The sequence below is a fragment of the Lycorma delicatula genome, chromosome 3 (assembly GCF_047948215.1).
Source record: "Lycorma delicatula isolate Av1 chromosome 3, ASM4794821v1, whole genome shotgun sequence".
NCBI lineage: Eukaryota > Metazoa > Arthropoda > Insecta > Hemiptera > Fulgoridae > Lycorma > Lycorma delicatula.
Window position 1 is genome coordinate 25,592,195 of NC_134457.1, and position 27,280 is coordinate 25,619,474.

At 32.6% G+C, this 27,280-nt stretch overlaps 1 protein-coding gene across 8 annotated transcripts in view; it reads left to right on the plus strand.

Annotated features, from left to right (window-relative positions):
* Positions 1–27,280, plus strand: part of rush (pleckstrin homology and FYVE domain containing family member rush hour) — a 67,653-nt gene that overhangs the window by 728 nt on the left and 39,645 nt on the right. For all 8 annotated transcript variants that reach the window (XR_012755637.1, XR_012755638.1, XR_012755639.1 and 5 more), the window contains exons 2-4: positions 10,451–10,515; positions 15,764–15,901; positions 23,806–23,869. Coding sequence is in view for 1 of the 8 variants with exons in the window: in XM_075359566.1 (XP_075215681.1) it covers positions 10,451–10,515; positions 15,764–15,901; positions 23,806–23,869 (267 nt within the window). In the remaining 7 variants the exon portion in view is untranslated. The remainder of the gene's footprint in view (positions 1–10,450; positions 10,516–15,763; positions 15,902–23,805; positions 23,870–27,280) is intronic.

The window sequence follows — 27,280 nt, forward strand, 5'->3', positions numbered from 1 at the left end:
TTCTTTCGTATTTTTTATTAGGTTTAAAATAATGTAATTTATTATAATAATTTCTTTAATTTATAATAATAATTTTTAATTGTATTGTCGACAAAGAAGATTGTATATTTGGTGCATATTTACCTAATTATCAAAAATTTAATTGTGACCTTTGCATGTTATCCCTGTACTGTGAAGCAATACATTTATTACTGTTTGAATTATATTTTATATTATTTTTCTTATTGCAAATGACAAATATATGTGGGTTTCTTCTTTTATTTACTACTAAATGTTGTAGTATGTAATAAGTACAAAATACTATGTAATTAGAAGTGAAGATTTAGTATAGTTTGCAGTTTGATTTTTCCATTCTTGTAGTATCAGCTTCCATAATAACTTGTCTATACACAACTTTACAATTGATTTTGGTTTTGTTTACTTCCTTTACCCAAGTGTTAGAAATTTACCATACAGTTGATAATCTGGACTTTTTTTTTTACCATGCAACCAATCAACTTTGGCAGACAGACTGTCATTTCATGAGTGCTTTTACAGTACTTGAAATACAGCCTGGGGAAATTCTGAATCAGTTGGTTTTATTATGTTATTAGAAATATTTTAGCATAGCAAATTTTAAATAGAACAGTGTAATTTATATAATTGTTTGAAGGGTAATTATACACAATTATGAACTATCCTATGATTTCAGTGAAATTTGGAATATACCTTATTTAGGATGTAAGTTATTAGTTACAATTGAAATTATTATTGGAAACCCCTTTCATCTGAGCTGAGTTATGTAAATTATACAGTACACTTGCCAAATATTTGTAATTCAGCACTGTACAAGTGTAATATACTTTATTTTTGGACTAAGTGATTTGTTATATACAGTTATGGACTCAGGCTAACAATTGGCCAAGTTTAAGGTAATTTGATGGGATTGGTGAATGTTATGTTATGTGTGCTGATGTAGAGTTCAGTACATGGAATTATTAGTAACCTAACCATAACTCTGGCCTAAATCTAATTAAAATTGATTAAATTTCATATAAACCAAGCTATTTACTCCATAAATAATGTAGATTGTATATTTACCAAAACCCACACCTCAAGCTTAATCTAACCTAATTTTATCTGAATCTAATCTAATTATTAACTTAATATAATTGAAACCAAATTAATTAGTCCTAAAATAATGCATATTACACTTGAGCAGTGCTGAATTACAACATTTTTTTGTAAGGGTACTGTGAAATTTGTAAGGGATGTAATTTGTATTAAAGCAGTTTCTGATGAATAATTTCTATCGTAACTAATAACTTAGTTCCTAAATAATGTATTCCAACTATCAAAATCAGAGGCGAGTCCATAACTGTATGTAATTACATTTGTAGTAATCTTTTATGAATGAAATTTCACTCTCTTAAATAAAATTCTATGAGTAAAAAGAAAACGTGATTGTCTTTTGATTAAATTATTTTTTGAAAACTAGAAGGAAATCGTGGAATTACTTTTTGAATGGGTAGAGAATTTGAGAATTTACTGTGCCAAAATGTAGTTACTCCTGTGTTTTCTTTCATTTTCCCAGCAAGTTGTAATGTTTGGATTAAATTAAGTATTAATTTCCTTTTAAGTCTAGTGCAGTAACATAATTTTACTTAAAAAACAACCAAAAAATTTGTTTACCTTTGAATGTTTGTAAATTTGAAGTTAACACCTGTAAATAATATTTCTTACTCATTTGTAAGATCTCTGTTTCAACAAATGCAACACAGATAGATACATATAAAAAAATACCACATAATCAAAATATAGTTTCTTTTATATAGTTTTTGATTAGAGAGAATCAATCTCTTTGTAATTACTAGATTTAACTATTTGGTAATTATTCAGTTGAGGTTCCTCACCCCGAAATCACAAAAAACATAAAATTCATTCAGAATTAATATTTATTCATTTAATGATGTATTTTGGTTGTCTGAAAATAGAAATTAGTAAAAATTTACATAACCTAACCTTGCCTAGTGGTGGATAACCATGTGTCGGCGTATTGCAAAATGGCTATGTTACACTATTTACTTTCATATTTCTTATGTTTGTTAAGTACATGAAGGCGTTTTCTACATCGGAAAATATGTCGGTCTTCATTCAGCTTCATTTCGTTATTACATGATGGACATTGTCTGTGTTTCGGCAAAATGCTATGATTGTAAAAAAATTGTCTCACATCATCAACTGACTGAGAGAATTCAATAAGTATAATAATGTGAATTCATAATTTTTACGTATACATTTCAGGTCCAGCAGATTTTTTTTCATCCATTGTAGTTCAGTCTCTTTACTTACTGAACACTGTAAATTCTATAAAGAAACCTCAGAAAACTTAGCTGCCATGTGAGAATTGCAGACAACAATGTAATGTAATGAATAAGTTATAAATAATAAAAGTAATGAAGTGAATAAGAAAGAATTCTACATTATCCAGAGGTGAGAATCTGCATTATCGAGTGTATCAGTGTTCAAATATCTACTTTTCCAATACTTCATTTCCATCATAAAATACATTTAAAAAAATTTTACAACGATTTGATATGTTTTCTTTTTATTTCGGGGTGAGGCACCTCAACTAAATTATTACAAACTATTTTTTTAATGTGGTTTTTAAGGAATATTTTTTTGATTGTTTTTTTTGTTTCATTTGCTGTTGTTTTATTAACTAGTTGATGAGAGGGATAATTGCAATAAATAAATTCATTTAAACTTATTTGCTTTGCTGATTTAATGTGTACATAAAAAAATTAACCTTCAAAACATAAGATATATAGCTGTGACTAACAGTGCTGCCACATCTACAAATTTGTAATTGTATTTGTAACACAAGTTTAATTGCATCACATAAAACTTGTGGAAAACTTTGTTTTTTTTTGTGATTTATTTCTAGCTAACTTAATTGAAAAAACTTTTTTTTATCTATGAGAGGTGGATCAAAAAATAAATTACACCATTGGCATGTTCTTGAACTGAAATGGATATACCAGGTGTGTAAATGTGAAACCGGAATTTGCCCGTAGATGGCCCAAAGTTGTCAATGTAGTTACCATCAAACCACATCATTGGCGCCATTTTCTTTCTTTGATAGCTGACAGAGTTTCAGTTTACAACAATACAAGTTTTATACAGCAGCATAGTTTTAATTAGCGCTAAACATGTCGAGTTTTGTATCTGCAAACTACAATTTGCAGACTTGATTTGCAGCATTGATTTTCTGTTACCATTTAAAGAATACTGCTGCAGAATCGCATCAAATGCTTATTGAAGCTTATGGTGAGCATGTTCTTGGTAAATCATATTGCTCTGAGTGGTTTAATAAATTCAAAAGTGGCAATTCTGATGTGAGAAACGAAGATTGTGGAAGACCACGAATTGCAAGTATTATTGGAGGAGAATGATGCTCAAATATAACAACTCGTGGATCAATTAAATGTAACACGAGAAGCCATATGTTTGAAAGCCATGGGAAAGATTCAGAAGATGGGAAAGTTGGTTCCTCATGAACTCAATAAAAGTCATCAAGAAAACTGAAAAACCACTTGCGAAATGCTGCTCACCAAGTACAAAAGAGTCATTTCTCCATTGAATTGTGACAGGTGATGAAAAGTGGATATATTTCAAGAATCCTAAACGTAAAAGATCATGGGTGACTCCAGGCGAACAATCGACATCAATTAGAAAGCCAAATCGCTATGTAAAAAAGACAGTGCCCTGTGTTTGGTGGGATCAGAAGGGTGTGATCTATTATGAGCTGCTAAAACCTGGCAAAACCATTAATACTGAATGCTACCGATAACAAATGATCGATTTGAATCGAGCATTGCGTGAAAAACGACCAGAATATCAAAAAAGGGAACACAGTTATTTTGCAAATGATTGAGGCGTTCAGTTGGGAAATACTTTTGCATGCAGCTTACTCACCAGACTTTGTTCTGTCTGACTACTATGTATCTGCATCAATGGGACGTGCACTTGCTAAGCAGCGCTTACTTCTTATGAAAATGGCTCGACGACTGGTTTGACTTGAAAGAGCAACAGTTTTTTTGGTGTGGCATTCATATATAGTCAGAGGGAAAAAAATGAATAGCTAGCGATGGACAATGTTTTGAATAAAATACTTTTATTATTTTCATACAATAAACATGTATTTTCTATACAAAAATTCTGGCTTCATATTTACACATCTGCATTATAATGTCTTTTGGTGGCAGCAGTGGTTGTGTTGTCATCATGCTTCCCCAGCTGCAATTCTATACAATAGTCACTATGTGTATAGTGTCATTAATATGACTATTCTCTAGAGGTTTCATCCAGCATAGAAGTGCATTCAGTAGTCCGATTTTTGTGGTCAAACAATTACAGTTGTGAAATTCATCGCCAAATTGTTGAGGTATACGGTGAGAATGCAGTGTCATGCCCCTTGATCCCAAAAAGGTGCCAAATGTTCAGAAATGGAAGAACAAGTGTGAGTGACGAACTGCATGCTGGGCGTCCATGATGGGTAACGCGGATTGCGTGAATGAAATTATCTTAACCGTCACATTAAAATTAGACAGATTGCAAGTGAACTTAACATCAGTTATGGTGGTGTGTTTGTGATTATTCATGATCAGCTTGGTTACCGTAAGATGTGTGCATGATCGTTGCCACATCTGTTGACAGACTACCACAAATATCAACGTTTTTATCTGCATTTCCTTTTCTTCAACATTATTCCAGACTGGTCCACAGTTTTTGAAACAAATCACAGAGGATGAGAGCTGGTTGTTTCATTACACTCGTGAGACTAAACAAGCATCACTTGTTGAATGGGGACACAAAAATTCCTTGTAGCCAAAAAAAGTGAAAACATGTTCGAAACGTTATGCTGATGGTCTTTTTCGATGCTGAGGGAGTTATTTATAGTGAATTTATGCCTTGAGGAACAGCAATCAATGCCGAATCTTACTGTGAGACTTTAAAAAAAGTTGCATAAATCCATTAGAGATCGAACACCTGAGAGATGGGATTGTTTTTCTTCATGACAACACTACTGCTCATTCAGCTCATGATCGCCTTACAGCTCTGACCTAGCACCCTACGATTACCACCTGTTTGGTCCTCTCAAGTGAGACCTGGCAGGGGAGCATTTCTCAAATGATGATGAACTAAAGGAAGTCCTTAAATGGTTGAAGGAAATTGGATGAAATTTTTATGAGAATGGAATTGAAAAACTTGTTACAAGGTATGAAAAGTGTTTAGAAAAACTTTGTGATGAAGTCGAAAAATAGATAAAAATAAGTAGTTTTTTGTTCAATAAAAAAAAATTATCCCATAAATATGTGCTTGTTTCATAGAGGGATGTAACTTTTTGATCGCCCCCTGTAACTGGTTTCACTGTTATGAAATTAAGATCTTTATTAAACTGTGAACAAAGTGAGTTAGATAAAAGTTAATGATTGATATATACTGGAAATTAAGGTGAACACTTGAACTAAATAAATAAGAATGTGTGTTTCATGTAGTAAATTAAACAATTGCATCAAAAAGTAAATTGTTTTCTGTTGAGTCAACACTCAGAAAATTACAGATTCAAAATGCTATGAATAAAAGCTTTGTGCCTAAACACATGATCTTTGCAGGGTTAGTCAGTCCCATATTTCCTCAAATATTGTTTGTGGCATCTATATTTATGAAATGCAAAACTTTTGAAGTCCTGATTTTATAAGCAATTATTGAGGTTTAAATGTGAAAATACTGTCTTCCAGTAGATCATGATAATGTAGCATATAGATGAGAACAAAAAGGAAAAGTAATCAGTGATACAGGATCTAAAATTGTAGATGTGATTAATATGATACTTTAAAAAGACTTGAGTAAACAATTTGAACTATTTTCGAGAATTATTGGAAATTATGGATTACTCACTGTTAAATTAATGATACATTTTTGTTCAAAGGATCTTTTATAACTAATTGATGCACCTTCTTTAATGGAATTATTGATGAGACTTCTATAAGGCTGTTAGCTTTAAAAATTTTAAGATAAAAGAAATTGTTTTAATTAAGCGTGAATCATCTTATCACTTTTGATATTTTAATTCATGGTGTTCAAGAAAATTTTAGTAAAGTAGATTAAATACCTGTAGATTGTGGATTAAATAATTAATAATAAGATTAAATGCAACTCACAATTCTGTTTTAAGTGTAGACAAATGTGCTTTAGATTGTTGCATTCTTACAGAAATGAAAACACCCTAAGAAGTGGTTATAAAAATAAAATAGTGCAACAATAAATGTTAATTGTGACATGAATGAAAAATAACAAGTTTTGACACGTAGTACTTAAAAAGTGTTATGATGGCTACAAACTGTGAAACAAGTTCAATGGACCTCTTTATACATTTGCCTAATGTGAATACAGAATACTGGCTACTTCTGTATTTAAAATACTCATAATGAACTAGAAGTTTCACCCATTCAAAATAAAAAAATACAGTGTTATTTTTCTAACTGAATAAGGATGTCGGTGAAAATTAAAATTTTCCAATGTACAGAATGAGTCTGCTTTTGTGATGAGTGTTAACTCCTGGTTAACATACTTAAAAAAAAATTAATTAAATATTAATTACTTGTAAATTAAAAGAACAGATAATTGAGGGTGATTAAATTTCTGTTCAGATGATAATGTGTATTTTCATGGTGAGAATTACACATGAGTAGAATTTTTTGGATATTTGGTATTCTATCTTTCGGTTGTTACTTTTAGAATAGAAATTTCTATTAGGTTGTGTAGGAAAATATTTATGTTTTTCATTTGTTTGTTTTTCAGTCTCCTGTATATCCATTCTTTGATAAGATGAAATGTGGTAAAGCTTTTTTCTTAAAAAAAAAATATGATCCATTTTCCATGTACATGGAAATATGTTTCCAGAAGATATTTTGGGGCTGTTATGCAGATCCTTTGTTGGTGGTGTGGCAGGAGATGCTGCTTTTAATCATATCTGTTTTGACAGTGGTTCGGAAATCCCTTATTTGATTGAATAGTATAATTTAATCGGTGTTTACTTAATAGCATAACTTATCAATGTTATATTTTTTTAATCGTATTTACAGTTTATATTTTCTACTGTTCAAGCATGTTAAGTTTGCAACATTTATGGGCTATTTGTTACATTTCCATGTTGAAGTTAATATTTTTGTGTGTTTGTTAATGTAACCAGAAATCACTTTATAAAAACCAGAGCTTTCATAATTGTTGGGGTTTTGTTTTGTTAAGGAATTGATTTTTATTAAGGTTTGTAAATGTTTTATAGGAAGAAAAGTTTAATAGTAGGCATATAATAAATGATTCTGTGTTAAAATAAGATTTATGTAACATTTTCTGGTGACTTAGTAACTGCTATTTAGTAATAGAATTTTTTTTTAAATGTAAAGGATATCTACACAAATAGTTGTGTAAAAAATTATAATTTTTATTTAAAAACAATTCTAATTAAATTATTAAAATAACAATTATATTTCACTTCCAATAAAATATTTCCTGTTAGATTCATGTGACTTTTGTCAGTGATGTGGGCTGAGATTTATATAGCTTTTATCACTGATTTGGGCTGTTAGACAGCGTTAAGAGACTACGTTGTGTTTAAAGTATGGCTGTCCGATTAGTACATTGGTGTTATGTGTTTTTTTGTGTGTTTTTATACTTTATGAGTGTGTTTAATTGTGATAATGTTTTATGCAGAGGTTTCTGTTTTTGTTTTATTGTGGTATACTTTTAAGAGATGATTAGTTTATTGAATGTAATCTGTTACTCTGAAATGCTTTTGTATGTTTATTGTATCTTTAAAGATGTAAATAATTTGCTCTATGTATAAATTAGGCTGTTACAGCTGTATAATTGTGCATTCTTAAAAAATTGTTTGTTCAGTTTGCTGGATTGTTTTTTTTGTTTTTTCTTTGAAAGCTATTTTTCTGTTGCTTTTTTAATTTTGTAATACCAACATTGAAAATTAAAATAGGAAAGGAAAGAACTTAATGCTATGAAAGAATTAGCAAATACAATTGGATGTAACTTCTCCTCAAAGGTTAACTTTATTTTTTAGATTGTTGTAATGTTTGATATATCTTAGTCATGATGTTTGCTAATTGCTAGATACACTGGATTTTTTTTTTTTAATGTTTGTCTACATAACATCACACACAATTTGTCGCAATATGTAAACTTAATTTTTCAAGGCAACTTACCTATGAGTTACTAGCCACACATTTCAAGAAAAGCTTTGAAATTTCATATTAAATATTTTTTTTAGCTTAAATAAATTATATAACAGTTTGATGTACAACCTTTTTATTATATATATATGTACATAAGTCACCAAAATATAATCAAGCAGCAAAGTACGTAGATGTATAGCACTTAAATTTACACAAACATTGGAGAAAAATGAGTACTTTTAAAATTAATCAAAGTGTTTCTAAACTTAATATTGCTAAAAAAATTTGTCCACAATTCAATAATTTAATTGACTAAAGGTACTTCAGGTTTTCCCCAATTACAGTTAGTAATAGTAATGAGAAGAGATGCATTTTATATTATTTGAATAATAATTTTGCTGATTGGTTTTGAAACCAAGCAGTTTCAAAATATTAACCCAGTAGTTCCCAATCTTTTCTAAATTACGGAGCACTGTTGTGAGGAAAACTTTTAGGCAGAACACTTACTTTAGTTAAAATGGAATAAGTTTGTCATCACTTCTTTTATTCAAATTGGACAGTTACAATTTTAGATCAGTATTTACTGTTAATTTATTATTCATTGAAAAAAAAAAATTGTATAATTATAATTCATAAGAGAAAAAAATATTTACAGAAAAAATAGCTCTGTTCGAGTTATACTCATTTAAAGCGAAACCTTTGCCTGATCTTTTTAACATATTTCTTCTATGTTGAAGCTTATACAAGCAAGGGCATCCACACTACTACCTCTAAATTTGTTATCCTTTCTCCTTTTTTTGGCTTTGTTGTTTAGTGTGGAAACTCCTTGTTTCACATAAAAATGAAGTTGAGAAATTTAAAAATTGATGGCTTTTTTATATTTGTGGATATTCTTGTTGGACAGATATCCAGATTTCATCAAGACTTGTTTCAGCATGTTTGATTTTCAAATTATGTTCAGATAAAGATAGCTCCTCTTTCTTTGGCACATTAAATTAAGGTATTATTTGGCAGTTCTTTTAAAATGGATTCCTAACCTAGTCTTATTTGTTTGTGTCCAGAGAAGGAAAGTATTTTGTTACTTTCATGACGAATATTGATAAATATTCTGGTAATTGATAAAACTTTAATTGGTGCTATTGTTGTATGCAGGTGGAAACAGGCTAAGATTATTTTCTTCTTTTTTTTTCAAAGAATGATCTTTTTATGAAAAGCTGATTGTTTGTCTATTGATGCTAAAATGTTCTCATTTGCACCCTGCATGGTCATATTGAAAGTGTTCAAATAATTAAAAATATCTATTAAATAGCCCAATTTAGCACACCACATGTTATTCTGAAGGTCTTGTACAAAGTCCACATTTTTTTTACTTAAAGAAAAGAAGCAATTCCTTTTTAGTTTCCATGTACAGGAAAGCACCTTTCCTTGAGAAAGCCACTTAACCTTCTGTATGAAAAAGTAACCTTCATTTTTTGCTTCCATCCCTAAACACAGTTGTTTAAAAATTTGAGATTTCAACGGTTTCATCTTTTTGTAATTTTTCATACTAATAATGCTAGTCAGAGAACCTTTTAATTCTGTGGTTAATGTCTTTGCAATAAGTGCCACTGTATGTAAAAAGCAGTGTTTTAAATAAATTTCACTGTTTCATTGCTTTGAAAAGTGTCACAAGTCCTTTGACTGAGCCTACCATTGATGGAGCTCCATCCGTACAAATTTTCACGCATTGTTCCTAGGTCAAATTTAAATCTTCACAGTAAAAATTTTGTTATAACTGGCTTCGCCTTTTGTTTTTTCTGATAACTCTCTTCAACACAAAAGTGCATTGCTTATTCTATTTTCTTCAACAAATCTAATGAATCCAAGTAAATTGGCTTTTCCACTGATATTTGTGAATTCATCAATTTGAAGAACAAAGTATGTATTGTGAAAAATTTTTTTAAATGTGTACTTCTGAGCTTTGGGTCAATGAAAATTGAAGAGTATTGGTAAAATGAAATATGTTACATCATTATAGACAGTACAGACTAAAAATTTGGGTAAAAAAATACAGTTTGCTATCTTAAACTATGTTGTGTTTTTATAAGTTAATGTTCATGACTAAAAGAATGTGTTTATATATTTGTATGTATAGCGTAAAAATTTAGATATGTTTTTTTTATTTTGTTAGCTTTTCTTTTACTGTAATGATTTTAATTTTGTATTATTTTGTTTTCTAGTTAACAGTGAGGCTAATGCCCGTCGAATTGCAATGGTGGAGAGCTGTTTCGGCAGCTCTGGCCAGGTGAGATTCAAAATTATAGTTACGTACACCTAGTTTTACTTGAACAAAATATGTTTGCATTAGTAGTAGTGTTTTCCAATCACTTAACAACTATAACAAAGTTTAAATATGAGAATCTTAGTAGCTTATTTAAATGAGAAATAGAATTCTTGTAAACTGGTTTTAAAATAATTAAGTAGTATTTGATGAACTTCTGATGATGTGTTATCCATCTGTTTTCGGTTAAAAAAATCTAGATATGAAATTCTTTGTATGAAATATGTATATAATCTTAAACTTTTTAAAATTATCATATGTAATATTTTGTGATCTTAATTTATGCAAATTGTTATTATTGATATTCAACAGGAGTGTAAATATTACAGCAGAGGTTACTGGGTTACAAATTTGTGTATGTGTATGCCTGTTGTTTAGTTGAATTGACTGTACATGCTTTTAAATTGCAATTTCTGGCTAGTATGATTCAGCAATCGTGCATTCTCAATCAGTTGACTAAGTACTGTGATCAATCAGTATAAAATAAATCATTACATATTCTTGACTATTATTTGGTGTTTATTTGTTTATTAATACATACTTTTCTTTTCTCATTTCATAAGTAACATTATACCAATAGGTGGTTATTTACTCTTTGTATAATTCAGTACTTTTTGAGGATGCCCATTTCAAGAAAATGGTTTTTAAAAATTTTCATTCTATATTTACAAGTTTTAATTCTCAGCGAACTGAATTGCTGAATTAATTACATTAACATTTTTTTATCAGCCATCAGCTTATAGAAGCGTTATACTTATAGTTCAAAATATTTACCATCAAACTGGAGTAAAATTTAAAAAATAGTATTCTTCACTAGTCTCCTCTACTGGATTATTCGGCTGGGCTATCAAGACTGGCTGTGATGGGGGTCTTATGGTGGCCTCGGCCAATGGACGGACCCTTACGTAGTGGCTAGTCTGCTGATCGGAGAGTGCCTGGAGCCGTCATGACAGCTGCTTCCAGGGAGCCGTCTGTTAAACGCAGGCGAAAACCCTGGAAAAATGGTAGTCCTCTGACCTTAGCGCGCTGCATGTAAGAACTAGGTCCGCTAGGAGAAGATACCAGTGTCGCTCCCTAATGGGGATTATCATTAATGTGTGCACTGAGGGTCTGCGGATCTATCAGCACGCCTGTAATGAGTACATTCATGCCATCAAGGAAGCCAAACTCAAGTTTTGGCAAGACTCCATGTGCGAGTTGCAATGCAGCTCCGCCCCTAGCAGCTCGTGAAGTCATGTTACCGGCCAAAGCCATTGCACTTACATCTGTGGCGATTTACCAAGGATTTCTGGATACTCTGTTCCCAGATGCTCCAGAGGGTGTAGCAGATGTCTGCATTAGGGCAGAATGCTCTTACCAAGGTGGAAAGCATAGACTAAATATGTTTTGGCAATTTTTATTGACATAGAGGCAGTATTTCCTTCCTTGTGTTTGGGTTCTCACCTCTATGAGTTGGAACGCTGCAATGTTCCTGTAGCCCTGCAGGTGGTAGTATGTGACTACTTGACTGATTGCACGGCTCTGTTTAAGAATGCGCACCTAGTTGTGAACAAGTTCATCACTAGGGAAAGCCCACAGGGCTCCATTCTTGGTCCCTTGCTGTGGCTGTGGAACCTGGTATTCGACAGATTTTTGGGACTGACATTCCTGGAAGGGGTCACAGTCCAGGCTTTTGCCGATGACTGTCTCCTATTAGTTTGTGGTAACTCATAACCGCAGCTAGAAGATCGGGCGCAAGCGGCATTGTCAACCGCAGAGGGCTGGATGGAAATTATCACAAATTATCAGACAACTGTATGATAATTTGTCATTATTAAGTAATTAAAGACTGTGTGATCAGGTGAGTTAGGGTTCATAAGTACCTAGGTGTTTTGTTTGATGAGAACTTAGCAAGTAGCGGTGGACACCATCTCTGTGATGCACAATCTTAGGAGGATTAGTCAGAAGGATTACGGGCTGTCGGGCCATCATTTGTACATGGTGTACCAAGGTGTCTATGAAGTATGGCCTCTTATGCTGCCTCCGTTTGGGCACATAGGTTGGACAAAAATAGAGCACTAATAGTGTGCACTGGTGTTTTTAAAACAACCCCCCTACAAGGCTACCGTCGTATTGGGAAAGGCTCACAACCGATTTAGTGGTGAAAGTTCAGGCGGCCATGTGGAAGTTGTGAAGTGGCAGGGAGGCCGAGGTATTTGGGATTTGGTTTCGAGCTGGACCTGTACCAGAGCAGAATGGTGATCATAATGCACCGGTTCTAAATTTCATTCTGTTGTCCATCTCCCGCCTGAGGAGGAGGTTTTACAGCCTCACGATGGATGCATGGCAGCAAGAATGGCTCACCACGACTAAGGGAGAAGGTCCTTGTATAGATTTATACAGGACTTGGGGGGTATGCCTCTCCGTTTTTAAGGGCAACGGGTGTGCCCAGGTGCTCTCTTGAGATTCAAGGCTCAGTAGCTGTTTGTGGCACAGACATTCGGTCTTATGCTTTAGGGCGGCGACCGAATGGGATGGTGGTGGGATAAATGCCATGCAAATCAAGTAGTCCAAAATATTTATCATCAAACTAGAGTAAAATTTAAAAAATAGTGTTCTTCAATAGTATCGTTAGATTTACATTAAAAAATTGTAGTCTCTTCTGATTTTCATTAAACTATGAAAATTTATCTATGACAGTCTGCAACTATATCTCTATATGTTACATATAAAAAAAGTGTAATTTTGTTTTGCAATTTACAATTTAAAATGCATTTGTTGGAATAATCCCCGGCTACATTTAGGCACTTTTTTTTCATCTGTATTCTTTAAACACCCCATGGGTGGCCAGTAATCGCTGATAAGCATCTCGTCAGCCACCCTGGGTGCCGTGGCAGTTGTCTGCTCCCAAATGGATGATCTTTTCACACCCTAACTAACTTTGGATACACTGCCAGGTTGTAACTCCACGAAAGTTCAACCCATGAGGGTCCCACAGGCCATAAAAATGGAACGCCCCAACCCCCTGCTCTTCAACGAGCTAGTATGACCTAAGCTAGCAGGCTACCACCCCTACCTAATCATCCCACGATTCGACAACAACCCACTTTTTTTGGTGGGATTCTCTCCTCCCTCAAAGTCTAGTCTATACTCTATTCAAACCCCTTACTCAGAGCATCACCGCTTCTTGCTGAAGATCCATCCTGTTTACATGATGGACTGGCCAAAGGTCCAGCCCTTTTACATAACTAACTATCAACCCAAACTATCATGCCTGACCATACCACATTTCCTGCACTTATTCAACTCTGGGCAGTCTCTCCTGTAATGGCGTCAACCCCGCACTGGAAACGACCTCGAAAGGTCCAGGCCCTTACAGACACCTGCTCCCAACACTACTAACAATTGAGGGTCTTCTTCCCTTCTGACAACCTGACAGGTTTGCCATCCTATTGGAATCCTGCCCTTTGCTATAAGAATTTCCGCCGCACACATTGGGAACACCAACATCGCATTCTGTGACTGGGCAAACACTGGTCGAAGCGAAATCACCTTAACCTCCTTGTGGTTCTCTGTAGGAATGATCTCTTGAACAGCCTTCATTATGTCCTCTTTCATAACTTCACAGTCCATGTTGTCACTAGTTGTTGTATCAGTGATGTATAGATGTCACATCTAGGCACTTGTCTTTCTCCTTTTTGTGAGCTTTTTTCCAGTAGTATAAAATTGTTCCCCATAGTATATTAGCCATTTATCTTCTCATTGTCGCTGAACTTAATACCACATAAAAGCTCTAGGAGGATTGAATAAAAAAAATCTGATGTTGCAAGGTGGGGACTGGTAGGGTGGATATGGCAACACTTCCCAACAAAATATTTTAAAAGTCCTGGGTCTTTTGAGTAATATGGGAGCAGGCATTATGATGCAATATAATTGAAAGAGCCAGGTAATTTCCTCCTTATTGTGTGTTTCACTTTTTTTTCCAGTATGTCACAATAATACTTACCATTGGTTGTATGTTGATCCTCTAAATAATTGCAGTCAATTGGGCCTTCATATTTGCAAAACACCTTTAGCATCACTTTCCCGGTTGTATATGTTTTGAATTTTTTTCTGGTGTGCAAACTCAGATGTTTCCATTCCATACTCCAACGTTTGGATTCCAGCACAAAATGATAAATCCCAGTATTTTCATGTCATTATGCTGTCTAAAAAATCTTTACATTCCACTAAAACTATCAGTTATGTTCCATATAAATGTAAATTTTGTTGTCTTTGTGATTTTGAATCGACAGTCTAGGATCTCCCCTTGAACACATTTTGTAATTAAGCTTATAGTGGATAATAATAATGCACAGTTTTGGTACTTGCACTATAAATTTCAGCAACTTCCCAAATTTTTTTGCGTCTGTCCTTGGGAATAAGATCATTTATGATGCAAATCTTCAGTCAAAACTCCCACTGGTTTTCTGATTCGATGAAAACCGATGACACTTGTTCTTTCTAATTTAAACTATTTGATCCAGTTACAAAAATTTGTAGGGTTATTTCCCTTTTTTCATATTGTTTAACATTCATGAGTAAATTTTGGCTGGTTTGACATCTTCAGAAAATAAAAATTTATCTTAGCAAGTTAATCCTCTGTAGGCGATTCAAATAGAACTGACATTTTGAAATAAACATAAGAGGTTATACTAATGAAGATTCTTTTCAAATAGCTGATATTTTCTCTGTCTGGGGTACCAACTTCACTGTCAGTTTTTGTTTATTTTATGAAATAGTTCTTTTTGCTGTTTGTCTTTTTAATTATTGAATTACTCTCGCATCTAATAATTAATCCTAGAATTTGTAGTGAGGTTATTTAAATTGTTTCTTAGTAAATGCATAGTTTGTGTTACACCTCCATGTACATACAACAAAGGTTTCTTCAGGCTGATGATTAATTTCAATTAACCAAGAAATCTAATAACCAAAAACCCAAAATGTTTTAGTTTTGTGTTTACAATAAAACAAGCCAGTCTTTGTGGCAGAGTGAAAAAGGAGGAAAGGCATCTTGGCCTTTCATTGCAGGTCCCAGGTTCAAATCCGGGTCAGATTGTTATTTTTCATACGTTAAAAAATTTCCATTTCATATTTCTCGCGCACAAGCTTTTATGATGAATTATTCATCAAAAAAAAAAAAAACTATTTATAAATTATAATATATATATATGTATTTTTTATTGTATTTCAGCCCCTTGCAGTTCCAGGAAGAGTTCTGGTTGGTGAAGGAGTTCTTACAAAAATGTGTAGGAAAAAACCTAAAGCAAGGCAGTTCTTTTTGTTTAATGATATACTTGTATATGGGAACATAGTAATCAATAAAAAGAAGGTAAGGAATTACTTATTTTGTGAAAGCAAAAGTAGTTTTATTATTTTCTCTTTTCTCTCCCACTTTCCATTCAGGAACAACATTCTTGTTATTTCTTAACAGGAACGTAGTCACACTATTATATTATTATTTTCTGCTGTATAATTGTTGCTATTTTTCTTTAATAGTTTTAACCTGCACTTTTTTCTTGATTTTCCTATTTTTCTTTCACATCATCTACAAAATTGATCTGTCTTCCTCACTTGTGTTTTCCTCTACTGTTCCTTTAAATACATCTGTTAATGACATTCTTGATTATATTTCAAAATGGCCTTTATTCTACTCATCATTGTGAGGACCAAGGTTGTTTTCTTCTATGATCCTTAATATAGTTTCTGTATTCCTTAACTTTGTCCATCCATTTGATCTGAAGCATTATTCGTACTGCCTATATTTACAGTTCTATTTTCTTTCCATCATTCTACAGTGCTCATATTACAACTGTAACATACTTTGAATAATAATCATCTCACCTGGGCCATTCCATGTCAAATGGGCCAGGAGACCCAGTCATCCATCTTCAAACTTCATCAACTTTTGCGTGGACATTTGCTGTGGTCTTAAATGCCATTTTACCAAGTTGTAGCTCTATATCTGCTATTGCTGATTTTCTGTGATCTCTTGAAAAAAAAAAAGGGTACTTACTGGGGTAGTTATTCAAATATGTTATTCACAAGTTTCTTTTAGCACCTCATTTTGAGATATAGCTGCTGAAATTCAGCGAAAACGTTGTTGCAGCATGTTGTAAGTCAAAGTTGGAACTTATATAATCTAGTACTTTAATCGTAATGAGACTTTGAAACCGAAAAAGGGCATAATTGTGTATAACATCCTAAAGTTTCAAAGCAACTGTAGGCTTATGTCAGGAGATATTCATCATCAAATTTGGTCAAAAAGTTTTTAGCTTAATATTTATCTACCGTTGAAAGCTTATATCTCAGGTGTACCTTCTTAGATTTTGTTAGTTTTGTAATAGTTAGAAAGAGCACCTTTAAACTGCAAAATGCATGCAGTTTGTTGTTTGACCTGTAGTTTATAAATGGCAGAAAAAACAGTTGAAAGATAATTCATCTTTCACACAGGGTGCAAGTTTTCTGTAATGTTCATGGATTGAATACGCTCTAGTAGAAAGTAATTTTTTGTTAAGTAATATCATCCATTTTGCTGCCTGTTAATACAAAGTTGTTAACTGTACCTTGCCTCCTGTTGAATGTAAAAGAGACATGAGAAAAAGAAGACATGAGAAAGTAGAGCAGACAGTTTCAATTAATTATATCTGTTACGGCAAGCACATTTAAAAAAAAAAAAATATTTATTACAGATGCACAAAAATACTGAAATCATAAACAAAATGAAATATAGTCATATTAGTAATAACAGAGTACAATAAAGTATTACAATATTATAGAATACTATCTGCAAAATAAAATAAAAATATCTAAAGTAGTCAGAAACTTTTTAGCACAATACTTTTAATTCTACTTTAGCTTAAATTGTTTCTCAGTCATAGACTGGATGTATTCTGGATACATATATTGTCATCCTGATGATGTCATTGATGGTGCTCCAAGAGTAGCAAAAATGTGCTGTTCTGGAATCCAGCAAGAGTCCTTTCTAGGAGGCCAATGATAATGAGTTTCACCATATGGATGCATAAAACTAATTAGGGCATCATGTTCTTCAAAAGATATATCACATATATTTCCAATCCACCAAGTATTGTCATACATGCAAGCCACATATTGGCCTGGTTGTAAGCTGGTAACTATTTCCCAAAGTCTTGTTCATGGTGGTACAAATTGATACAATTCTTGAAATTCTCGTACTGAGCAGCTGAACCATCACTGAAGTAGTGTGTATGCCTTATTTCAGTCACTTTCTTCAAGTATTTGATCAGTTCAGTCAAAATTATATGAACGGCAGTGATGTCGTGGCGCAGATAGTCACTGACCATGCAAATGCTAAGATTCTGGAGCTTGTTTTTATTGTAATAAACTACAAAGTTGAACAAAAAAACATATTTTTACCCCCTCCATATCAAGCTTGGACTAATGAAAAATTTTGTAAAAGCAAGGAAGAAGGGTAGTCCCAGATTTTTGTACATCAGGCAGAAATATCCAAACGTAAGTGAAGGAAAAAATTAAAGAAGGAATATTTGTTGGTCCTTAAATAAGAGAGTTGGTCAAAGATGATGTATTTAACTCGATGTTAAATAATGTAGAAAGTGCAGCTTGGGCTTCATTTAAAGACGTTTACAGAAATTTTCTCTGCAAATAAAAATTCAACAATTACCACAATATTGTTAGTAAACTTCTTACTTCATACAGAGTTATGGGATGTAATATGTCTTTAAAAATACATTTCCTACACTCATATCTGGATTTTTTCCTGGACAACTTCAGAGACATAAGTGATGAACATGGTGAATGTTCTCACAAAGACGTTTCGGTGATGAAAAGCTGCTATAAAGGGAAATGAATAATAACATGCTAGCTGATAACAGTTTGATATTAATTCGGGATATGCCTGAACCTATTTATAAAAAAAAACCATCAGCAAAGTCATTCACAGCACAGCAAGCAACACAACACAGGTATGCCCATGCAAAATTATAAATTTTACAGATTTTAGTTATATTTTCCCTTAATTTTTTTGAAGTGTAATTTATTTAAAACTAAGGGCGATAGAAAAATTGTATTTACAGACCTTAATGTACACAAAAGAGCAATTCAAGAATTTTTGTCACACTTAGAGAAACATTATAAGCTTACCGAAATGGCAGGGGCCAAGAACTACACCCATTTTAAAACAATTCAAAACACAGTTGAAGATGACAATAAATGTCACAACTGATTATGGAAGTTATTCACTAACTATGCTAGTTCACAAAAAGTGATGCATATTATACCCTTAATTTAAAATAAAAAACATTCTAGAATATTGTAGTAGAAATGAAATTTTCCAGAATATTCCATGAATTTTGAGAGTATTTTGCAGAGTGGAGTTTTCAAGAGTATTTTTAAACTTTAGAGCATTCTTTAAAAAATCTAATAATATTTTGAAGCATTGAATGTTTTTCCACCTTTAGTTGTTTTAATTAAATAGAAATGTCTACTGATTAAAAATCTGTCAAATGCAAAAGATTAATTATCTTTGAAAGGTTTTCTTACCTACTATAATATACAGATAAAAGCTGTCCTTTCCACCTATTAAAAAATTAACAAAATCTGAGAAGGTATACCTTAGATATAAGCCTTTGAAGATGGGCCAAAAATCATGATAAAAATTTTTTTACCAAATTTGGTGATTGATTTCTCCGGACATAAGATTCAAATTGCTTTGAACCTTCAGGATCCTACACATAATTACTCCCTTTTTCAAATTACAAAGTCTCATTTTGATTAAAGCATTAGATAAGGAAATATATAAGCTTAATCTTTGATTTCCAAAATGTTATGACAAATTTTTGGCTGAATTTCAGCTACTATGTCTTAAAACAAAGTTCCAAAAGAAATTTGTGACTAACATATTCGGATATAGCATACAAAGTTAACAGTACCAAAAAATGAATCTGTAACTTTATTATTGCCATCAAAATTGTTAGTCAAAGATAACAATTTTTACATGTGTCCACAAACTATAAGTAGTATCCCTTTTTCAAGAGGCCACAAAAAATCAGCTATAGCAGATAAAGAGCTGCAATTTGGTGGTGAAATGGCATTTCAGACCATGGGAAACTTCCATCAAAAATTTGATGATATTTGGAGATGGTCAACTGGTGATGATTTTCAAAACTGGACCACTTGACATGGAATGATCCATCTACTACTTAACAACTTAAACTGTAACCCATTTCTTTGATGGCCCAAGGTTTGTAACTCAAATATTTTAAATGGTAACACCCTTTATGCAATACATCATTTTAAAGGTCTCTAAGACAAGAAAAATGGTATAAATTAAAAATTGCTATGATGTCTGTACCCAAATAGGCAGCAGGATAAAAAAAAAATGGATTTTGAAAAAAATTATGTTGATAATTGAAGGAACTGTTATTGCAAATAACAGAAATTTTCTTAAATAGATATTATTGAATGAATTTAAAAAAAAAATTATTAAGTTTAAAGTTAACATTAGCTTGCTTATTTACTTGCATTTTATTTTAGTATATGTTTGAAATATCCTTCTGTTGTTTGGCAGTATGCCAGTCAGATGTAAAAAGGATGATAATGCATTATTCAATGATTTCCTAGTGATATTTTGAGCTGATTCATGAATTCTATTCTGTAAATTATTGATATCTTCAGGTTTTTTTTTTTAAGACCATATAAAGACCACTTAAGACAATTTAAGACCTTTAAGACCACTTTAGTTCATTTTTTTTTTGGCAAGTTCTTTCTTTTCTTGCTGATCTGTTGTTTTTTAGCTTTTCTTTTTTGCCAGTAATTTCTAAGGGTTTTAGATCTTCTTGCCCTTTCTTGTTCAGAGTACACCCGGCTTACTGTTTTCTTGGATTTTGATAGGAATCTTGTTTCTTTATTTTTTAATTTTTCATAGTTTCCGGTTTTCGTTTTTAGGTTTTCACGGGTTACGTCTAATTCCTCCATGTCTTTCTGTACTTTGTATAACCAGTTCGGTTTGCTTTTCTTGTTCCACAAAAGTTCGGTTATCCGTCTGATAAGTCTGGTCTTTTCCATTCTGAAAATATGTCCTTGGAAGGAAATTCTCTTCTTTCTAAATTTATTAGTTATCGGGATGATCGTTTTGTAAATCTCTTAGTTTGGAATAATTCTCCAAATTCTGTCTTTTTTAATGTTTTTCCTGATGCATCGTCGTAGAATCTGTCTTTCAATCTTTTCCAGTTTGTTGGTAAACCTTGTCTGGTACGGTCCAAATATGGTTTCGCATCCGCAAAGTATTTCTGGTTTGATAACTGAGTTATAATGTCTTATTTTTGTGTTTATGGACATGCATTTTTTGTTATAGATGTTTTGTGTTTTTATTGTGGCTTTGATGAGTTTATTTATTCTTTCATTCCAGTTTGGATTTTCTTGGAGGTTGTGTGTGATGTTTTCCCCCAAATATTTAAAGTTTTCTACTAGTTCTATGTCATTATTGTTTATTTTTACTTTGCTTATACATAGTGGGTCTCTCACCATAATTTTGGTTTTTTGTATGAAATTTTTAGACCAATTTTTCCTGCAATCTCTTCCAGTGTTAACAGTTGGTATCTGGCCTCTTCTATATTTTGGGATAGTAGGGCTAAATCGTCCGTAAAGCCTAGGCAATTTACTGAGATACGTTTTCCTATTTTAACGTTGTCTTTATTTAATTTTTTCCAATCCCGTATTATAAATTCAAGGGCACAGTTGAATAAAAGCGGTGACAGTCCTGGAATGGATCAGATATTTTTCCTCTGAATTTAACCTTGGATTTGGTATCTGTTAGTGTTAGTCCTTCAGGTTTATTATGATAAACAATACTTTTTAAGTGGCCCCACAGAAATTCAATACAATGATAAGTCAGGTGATCTTGAAGAAGGATATTTTGAACATTTAAACATTCTGTGTAAATAGATGATATATCAAAATGTATGGTAAGTGGTTTGGTGTGTGGTATACATCAAAATATTTATCACACACAGGGTGTTACTGTTTAAAATAATTTGAGTTATATCTCTTGAGCCTTCCCCCAAGAAGGGGTTAAAATTCTATTTCTCATCAAAAGGTAAGTTGTTGACAAATATCTTATCCAGAATGTTACAGTATTCTATCTCAAACTGTTTTAAAGTTTTGAGGGATTTCCGTACTTTTGGCTCGCTCTGTATGTTCAATGTACGCAGTAGTTATAGATGAAGAGAAGATTTATTATCATGCTGAATTTATTTCTAACAATAAGTATCAAATATTGTTCCTTTTCATTTAATCTGCTATTGGTTTCTGCCACTCATTTTTTTAAATTGCGGTTTGTGTTTAAGCTTATATTAAATGTATTTGCTTATTATTGTTATTTGATCAAAACTTATTACTTGGCTTGATAGAGTTAAATAATCTCTTCAATTTTAATCTTTTGCATCACATCATGTACTACCAAGTTGGTGGTTGATAATGGTTATTAATAACAAATTGGCAGAAGTATATTAATTCTCTTAGTGAACCTTTTTCTGGTTGCAATACCTTTATGCACTCACAAATAAATTACTACTAATATACTGCTCTTAGGGAAAAAGCTAGCCATAACTATAACTGCTAGCCATAACTGCTATCTTGCTCATAACTGTTGGCATTTTGCAGCATTCTAGTATTACATAAATTTTGTGTAGTGGATAATGATAGCATCAGGTAGGTCATACCTATCAGGATTGGTTTGCCAGTATTGTAACTTTCCATTTGTCAAGTGCTTTGATGCCTTGATCCCCTTTATGTCAACTTTTTCTCATACTTGCACTGCTGATCATTAAGATTTTACTTAAGACTTACAGACTGTTTTGTTAATTCAATTTCTTCCCATAAATGATGTAAGCTATCTTATTTTGTGGTTGTAATTGCTTCCTTAATTCTTTCCTTTAAATGATTCAGGTTACATAATTTTTTCAAGTAAAGAATGTTTTTAATATATCCCCTCAACAAAAAATCCCAAGGGGCTAGGTCTAGAATTCTTGGTGGCCAAATTTTCAGGTCTTCTTGGCTTAGCCATCTGTCGTTAAATTTTTCATTCAAAGCCTGGCTAATGAATGGATTTAATTATGGATTGAACAATCTTGTTGGATAAAAATTTGATGCATATTTTTAAGGAAAACGTACATCTAGTTGAGGAAAGCAATAGTAACTTAACATATTAAGATAAACATGTTCATTTGTGTCTTTTTGGCAAAGAAAAAAGACCCATTTACATGATTTTTCATTAAATCACATCAAATATTAAATTTCATGTCATTTCAAAACTTACAAAAATTACATGCTTTCTCAAAAATTACATGTCAGTTTTCAGATTTCCATATTTGCAAAATGTATTCAGGTGAAAAGAGGTTTCATTTGTAAAAATTACCTGTTCAAAAATTATTCATTTTCACTAATTTTGTCTATAAATTTCAACAGCGAACTGGAAATGTTTTTCTATATCAGTTGATTTTATTTCTTGTTTATGAATTTTAGCTGCATACAAGTTTAATCTTTTATGTAAAATTTTATAAATGGTTGTTTTGGAATTTGTAACTCAAGACTTTGGCAAGCAATGGGTTAATTAAGACTTCTGGTTGTGTAATTAGTTCCACACTTTCTTCTGAAATGGTGGCTTTGCAGGCGATTTCAGTTTAAGAACCAATCTCATTTCTTTGAACTGATTGTATCAGTGTTGTATGTTGTTTTCATGTGGTGGCCTCTTTCATATATATCCAAAATGTATATTGAACTAAAATTATTTTCAGACTTAAGTTCAGAATGCCACAAAATATGAAAATCGTTTTTCTTGAATAGAAAACAATAAACGAAGGAACACACCTCAGCATCAATACAGATTGCTGCAGTGGTTAAAATGGCTGTTGTACAAATGTTTTGGGTAGAGGCTGTCAGTGCAAACATGTTTTCTTAAAATGTCCCTAATAGTTTCATCTGAGCTACTGAAAGCCCACCATATATGTTCAAAATATAGGGTCATTTATGATGACCCTTTATTTTGTTAACATTATTTTTATCTCTGCATTTGAAGGAAATATTTGTTTTAGTTTTTTAAATATTTGCCTATTAAGCTTATGTATTAAGAATTTATAACTGTAAATAATTTTTTTTTCATTTGTAATCTGTTTATTTTGTGGAATAAAGATTATTATTATTTCAATTTTTTATTTCTTGTTATTCTTTTTTTTATAGTATAATAAGCAACATATTATACCACTTGAAGAAGTGAAATTGGAATCTTTAGAGGATGATGGACGTAAGTATATTAATAACAATATAATAAACTAATATTCATAATTTTGAACCACTTTATTTTGTTTATAGGAAGAAAATTTTTCATATGTACTAATAAATAGTATTTCTTTTAAGGTGTGTTTAAATGGGCATTTAAAACTGCACACTGAGGTTGTAATATTTAACAGAATTATTGCTTATTAATATTATCAGCAACAAGTGCACATGTTACGGTCAGCCAATGTTTTCATATATTATTGTGAAGCAAACTTTAGAACCATTCTCTTATGATTATATGTTTACGAGATAGATTCTTGTAAGTATGCAATGTAATGAAAACAACAGACAAAAACTACCTTTTTTAGAAAGCCATTTTTAGAGTTCCAAATTTTTTTGTAAGTCTGATTAAACTTGGTAAAAATGGCATGCGGGCTATCTTTTTTTTATATTTTGATTTTTGCTTCCTCATAAGTTCACAGCTGATAACTCTTAAATGTTAATTTAATCATATTAAGAAATTAAGAGTTTTCTCTTTTGGCCTTATACTGTTGCTCCAAAATGAAACAAAATTAATAGTTAAAATTAAAAATTTCTTCATAAATCTACACAAATAATCCAAATCATATGTTGCAAAATATATAATTCCACAGTGATTGATGGAGGGTTGCGGGAAAGGTAATGGAACAAATTCTGAGAAAAATGTTGACCAAGTCTGGGGAAAGGGTTCTTGTTCAGAGAGACAAATGTTGATGTGGCCAGGCCATTTGCCAAGTGGCAGTATCAGAAACTACTGATCATATTTTCAGGTCATACAAAAATATTAGTGCGTAAGCTAGAACATTTCCATCCATATGTCCACTACACAATTGCACCAGTGTGCTGCTCAAAATATTGTTCATGTAAATGCACTTACCATACAACTTATTTTAATAATTACTGTTACTAATGAATTAATAATTATAAGTCTAAAACCAAAGATGAACTAAAGCAGTGGTCACAAATTTTTAAGCTTCATTAACTTGTTTTATAGGTGTTAAAAATTTTTATTATAATATAACAATGGGACGAAATGATTCCGGAACCGATTTAAACTTTCTCCATACTTAAAATCTCAATTAAGAAAATAGGTTTGCGCCTCCACGTTGGTTCGTCTGAATAACCAGTTAGAAACGTGGAGATTTCTACTGGTGAATTAAATCTGAATCACCTCTCTGGATCACATCCAGAGTTGTAACTCGGGAATTTATTCCCACCCAAGGCTGACTTGGTTTTGAAAGTCAAATATGGAAGGTCTTTTAAGAAAAAATTCACCGTCTGGTAAATACCAGAGAAGGCTGCACTCGGATCCGGTGGGCAGCTGCTTAAAAGATAACAATGAATCGGAGCGTTTGGAAACACCCAAAAACAACACAACTTCAAAATTGCCACTCGCAACATTAATTCTCTAACTAAACCTGGCAAACTAAAAACTCTAACAGACATAATGGACAAACAAAAAATCCTAATCGCAGGACTTCAAGAAATGAGAAACACCGATCGAGAGCCGTTTGAATCTCAGGGTTACAGAATTTACAAAGGAATCCCCGGGAAACGTGTGATGAAGAATTGCTCACAGTTCGGAACAGGATTTGCAATCAATCTTAAAATAATTGACTCAGTCGTAGAATTTAAGTCTTACTCCCCCAGGATTTCAACCGTAACCCTAAAATCAGCCAATAAATTCTACACCATAATAAATGTCCATGCTCCCACCAATGACAACAAACAATCTTAAAAAAGATAGAGAAGAGATGGACAAATTCTGGGAACTTCTTGACCAAACTGCAAACAACATAAATAAGACCCACACCAAGATTTTAATAGGGGACTTTAATGCCCAACTTGGTAAAGAACGAAGATATCGTGATATTATCGGAAAATGGCCTGCCCAGAAGAAAACTAACAAGAACGGCCAAAGACTTGTCAAATTTTGCAGAAACCATAATATGATCTCAAAATACACCTATTTTATGAGAAAACCAAACAAATTGAAGACTTGGAAACACCCAGATTGGAAAAAAGGGGAATGGCAACTCGATCATGTTTGCATGGACCGGAATTATCACAAGGAGATTTATAATGTAATAGTCTTGAGAGGAATAGATACTGGATCGGACTATTACTTAATTAAAGTTAAAATAAAATTCACCCCGCTTAAAAAGAAAAAATCCCAACCTAAAAACAAAAGAGCTTATGATCCACATAAATTAATTAACAATGCCATTTTTGAAGAAACAAAAAAAAATCAAATTAACTAATTTAAAAGAACTGACATCCCAACTGAAAGAAATAGCTGAAGAACTAGCCCCTATAAACCCAAGAAAAAAACACCAATGGTGGAATGAAGAATGTGACAAAGCATTCAAAGACCGACACCGGGCTTTGATCAACCACCAAACCCAGAAAACTGAAGAATCTAACCATGAATTCACCAACCAAAGGAAAATAACTCGGAAAATTATAAGAGGAACCAAACGACAAGCCCAAAAAAACTTGATTCAGCAAATAGAAGAAAGTTCCAAGAAAACTAACTCCCGAGACTATTATAAAATTTTTGGTCAGGCTCTTCAAAAATATGAACCACCCACCCTTATGCTGAGAGGAAAAAAGGAAATATGGCCCACACCAATAAAGAAAATGCTGAAATTTTGGCAGAAACCTTCAATAGACTCCTCAACTGTGACGACTCCCCAGAGCTTTTTGAGATTGACACTGAAACTCCAGTTGAAACTTTACCGGTAAATATCAACTCGCCAACAATTCAAGAAGTTCTCGCAGCCTTAAATGAAATAAAAAACTACAAAGCAAGCGGAGAAGACCAGCTTTTCGCAAAACTCTGGAAACACTCATCGGTTTATTCAGTCAAAACTTCCCTACATCAATGCCTCGTGAAAATATGGAACGAAGAAAAACTTACAGAACACTGGACCACAGCCCTCATTCATCCATTACATAAAAAAGGGGATAAAACTAATCCGGAAAACTACAGAGGCATATCTCTCCTGGATTGCACATACAAAATCCTGTCGAGAATCATATACAACCGATGCAAAGACCAACTTGAACTGGAACTTGGGGAATACCAAGGGGGATTTGGCCATGGAGAGGGTGCCCGGAGCAAATAATATCCCTAAAACTTATGATGGACTTATATAAAAGACGGAAAAAACAACTAATAATCACCTTCGTCGACTTTAAAAGGGCCTATGATTGTATACACCGACCATCCATGCTGAATATTCTGAGAAACCTGGGCCTTCACCCTAAACTCGTAAACATGATAAAATTAACTTTAACCAATACCCAGTTCAGAGTGAAATTCAGAGGTGAACTCTCTCAACCCTTCTACATAAAAACTGGATTGAGGCAAGGAGACAGCCTCTCACCACTCCTT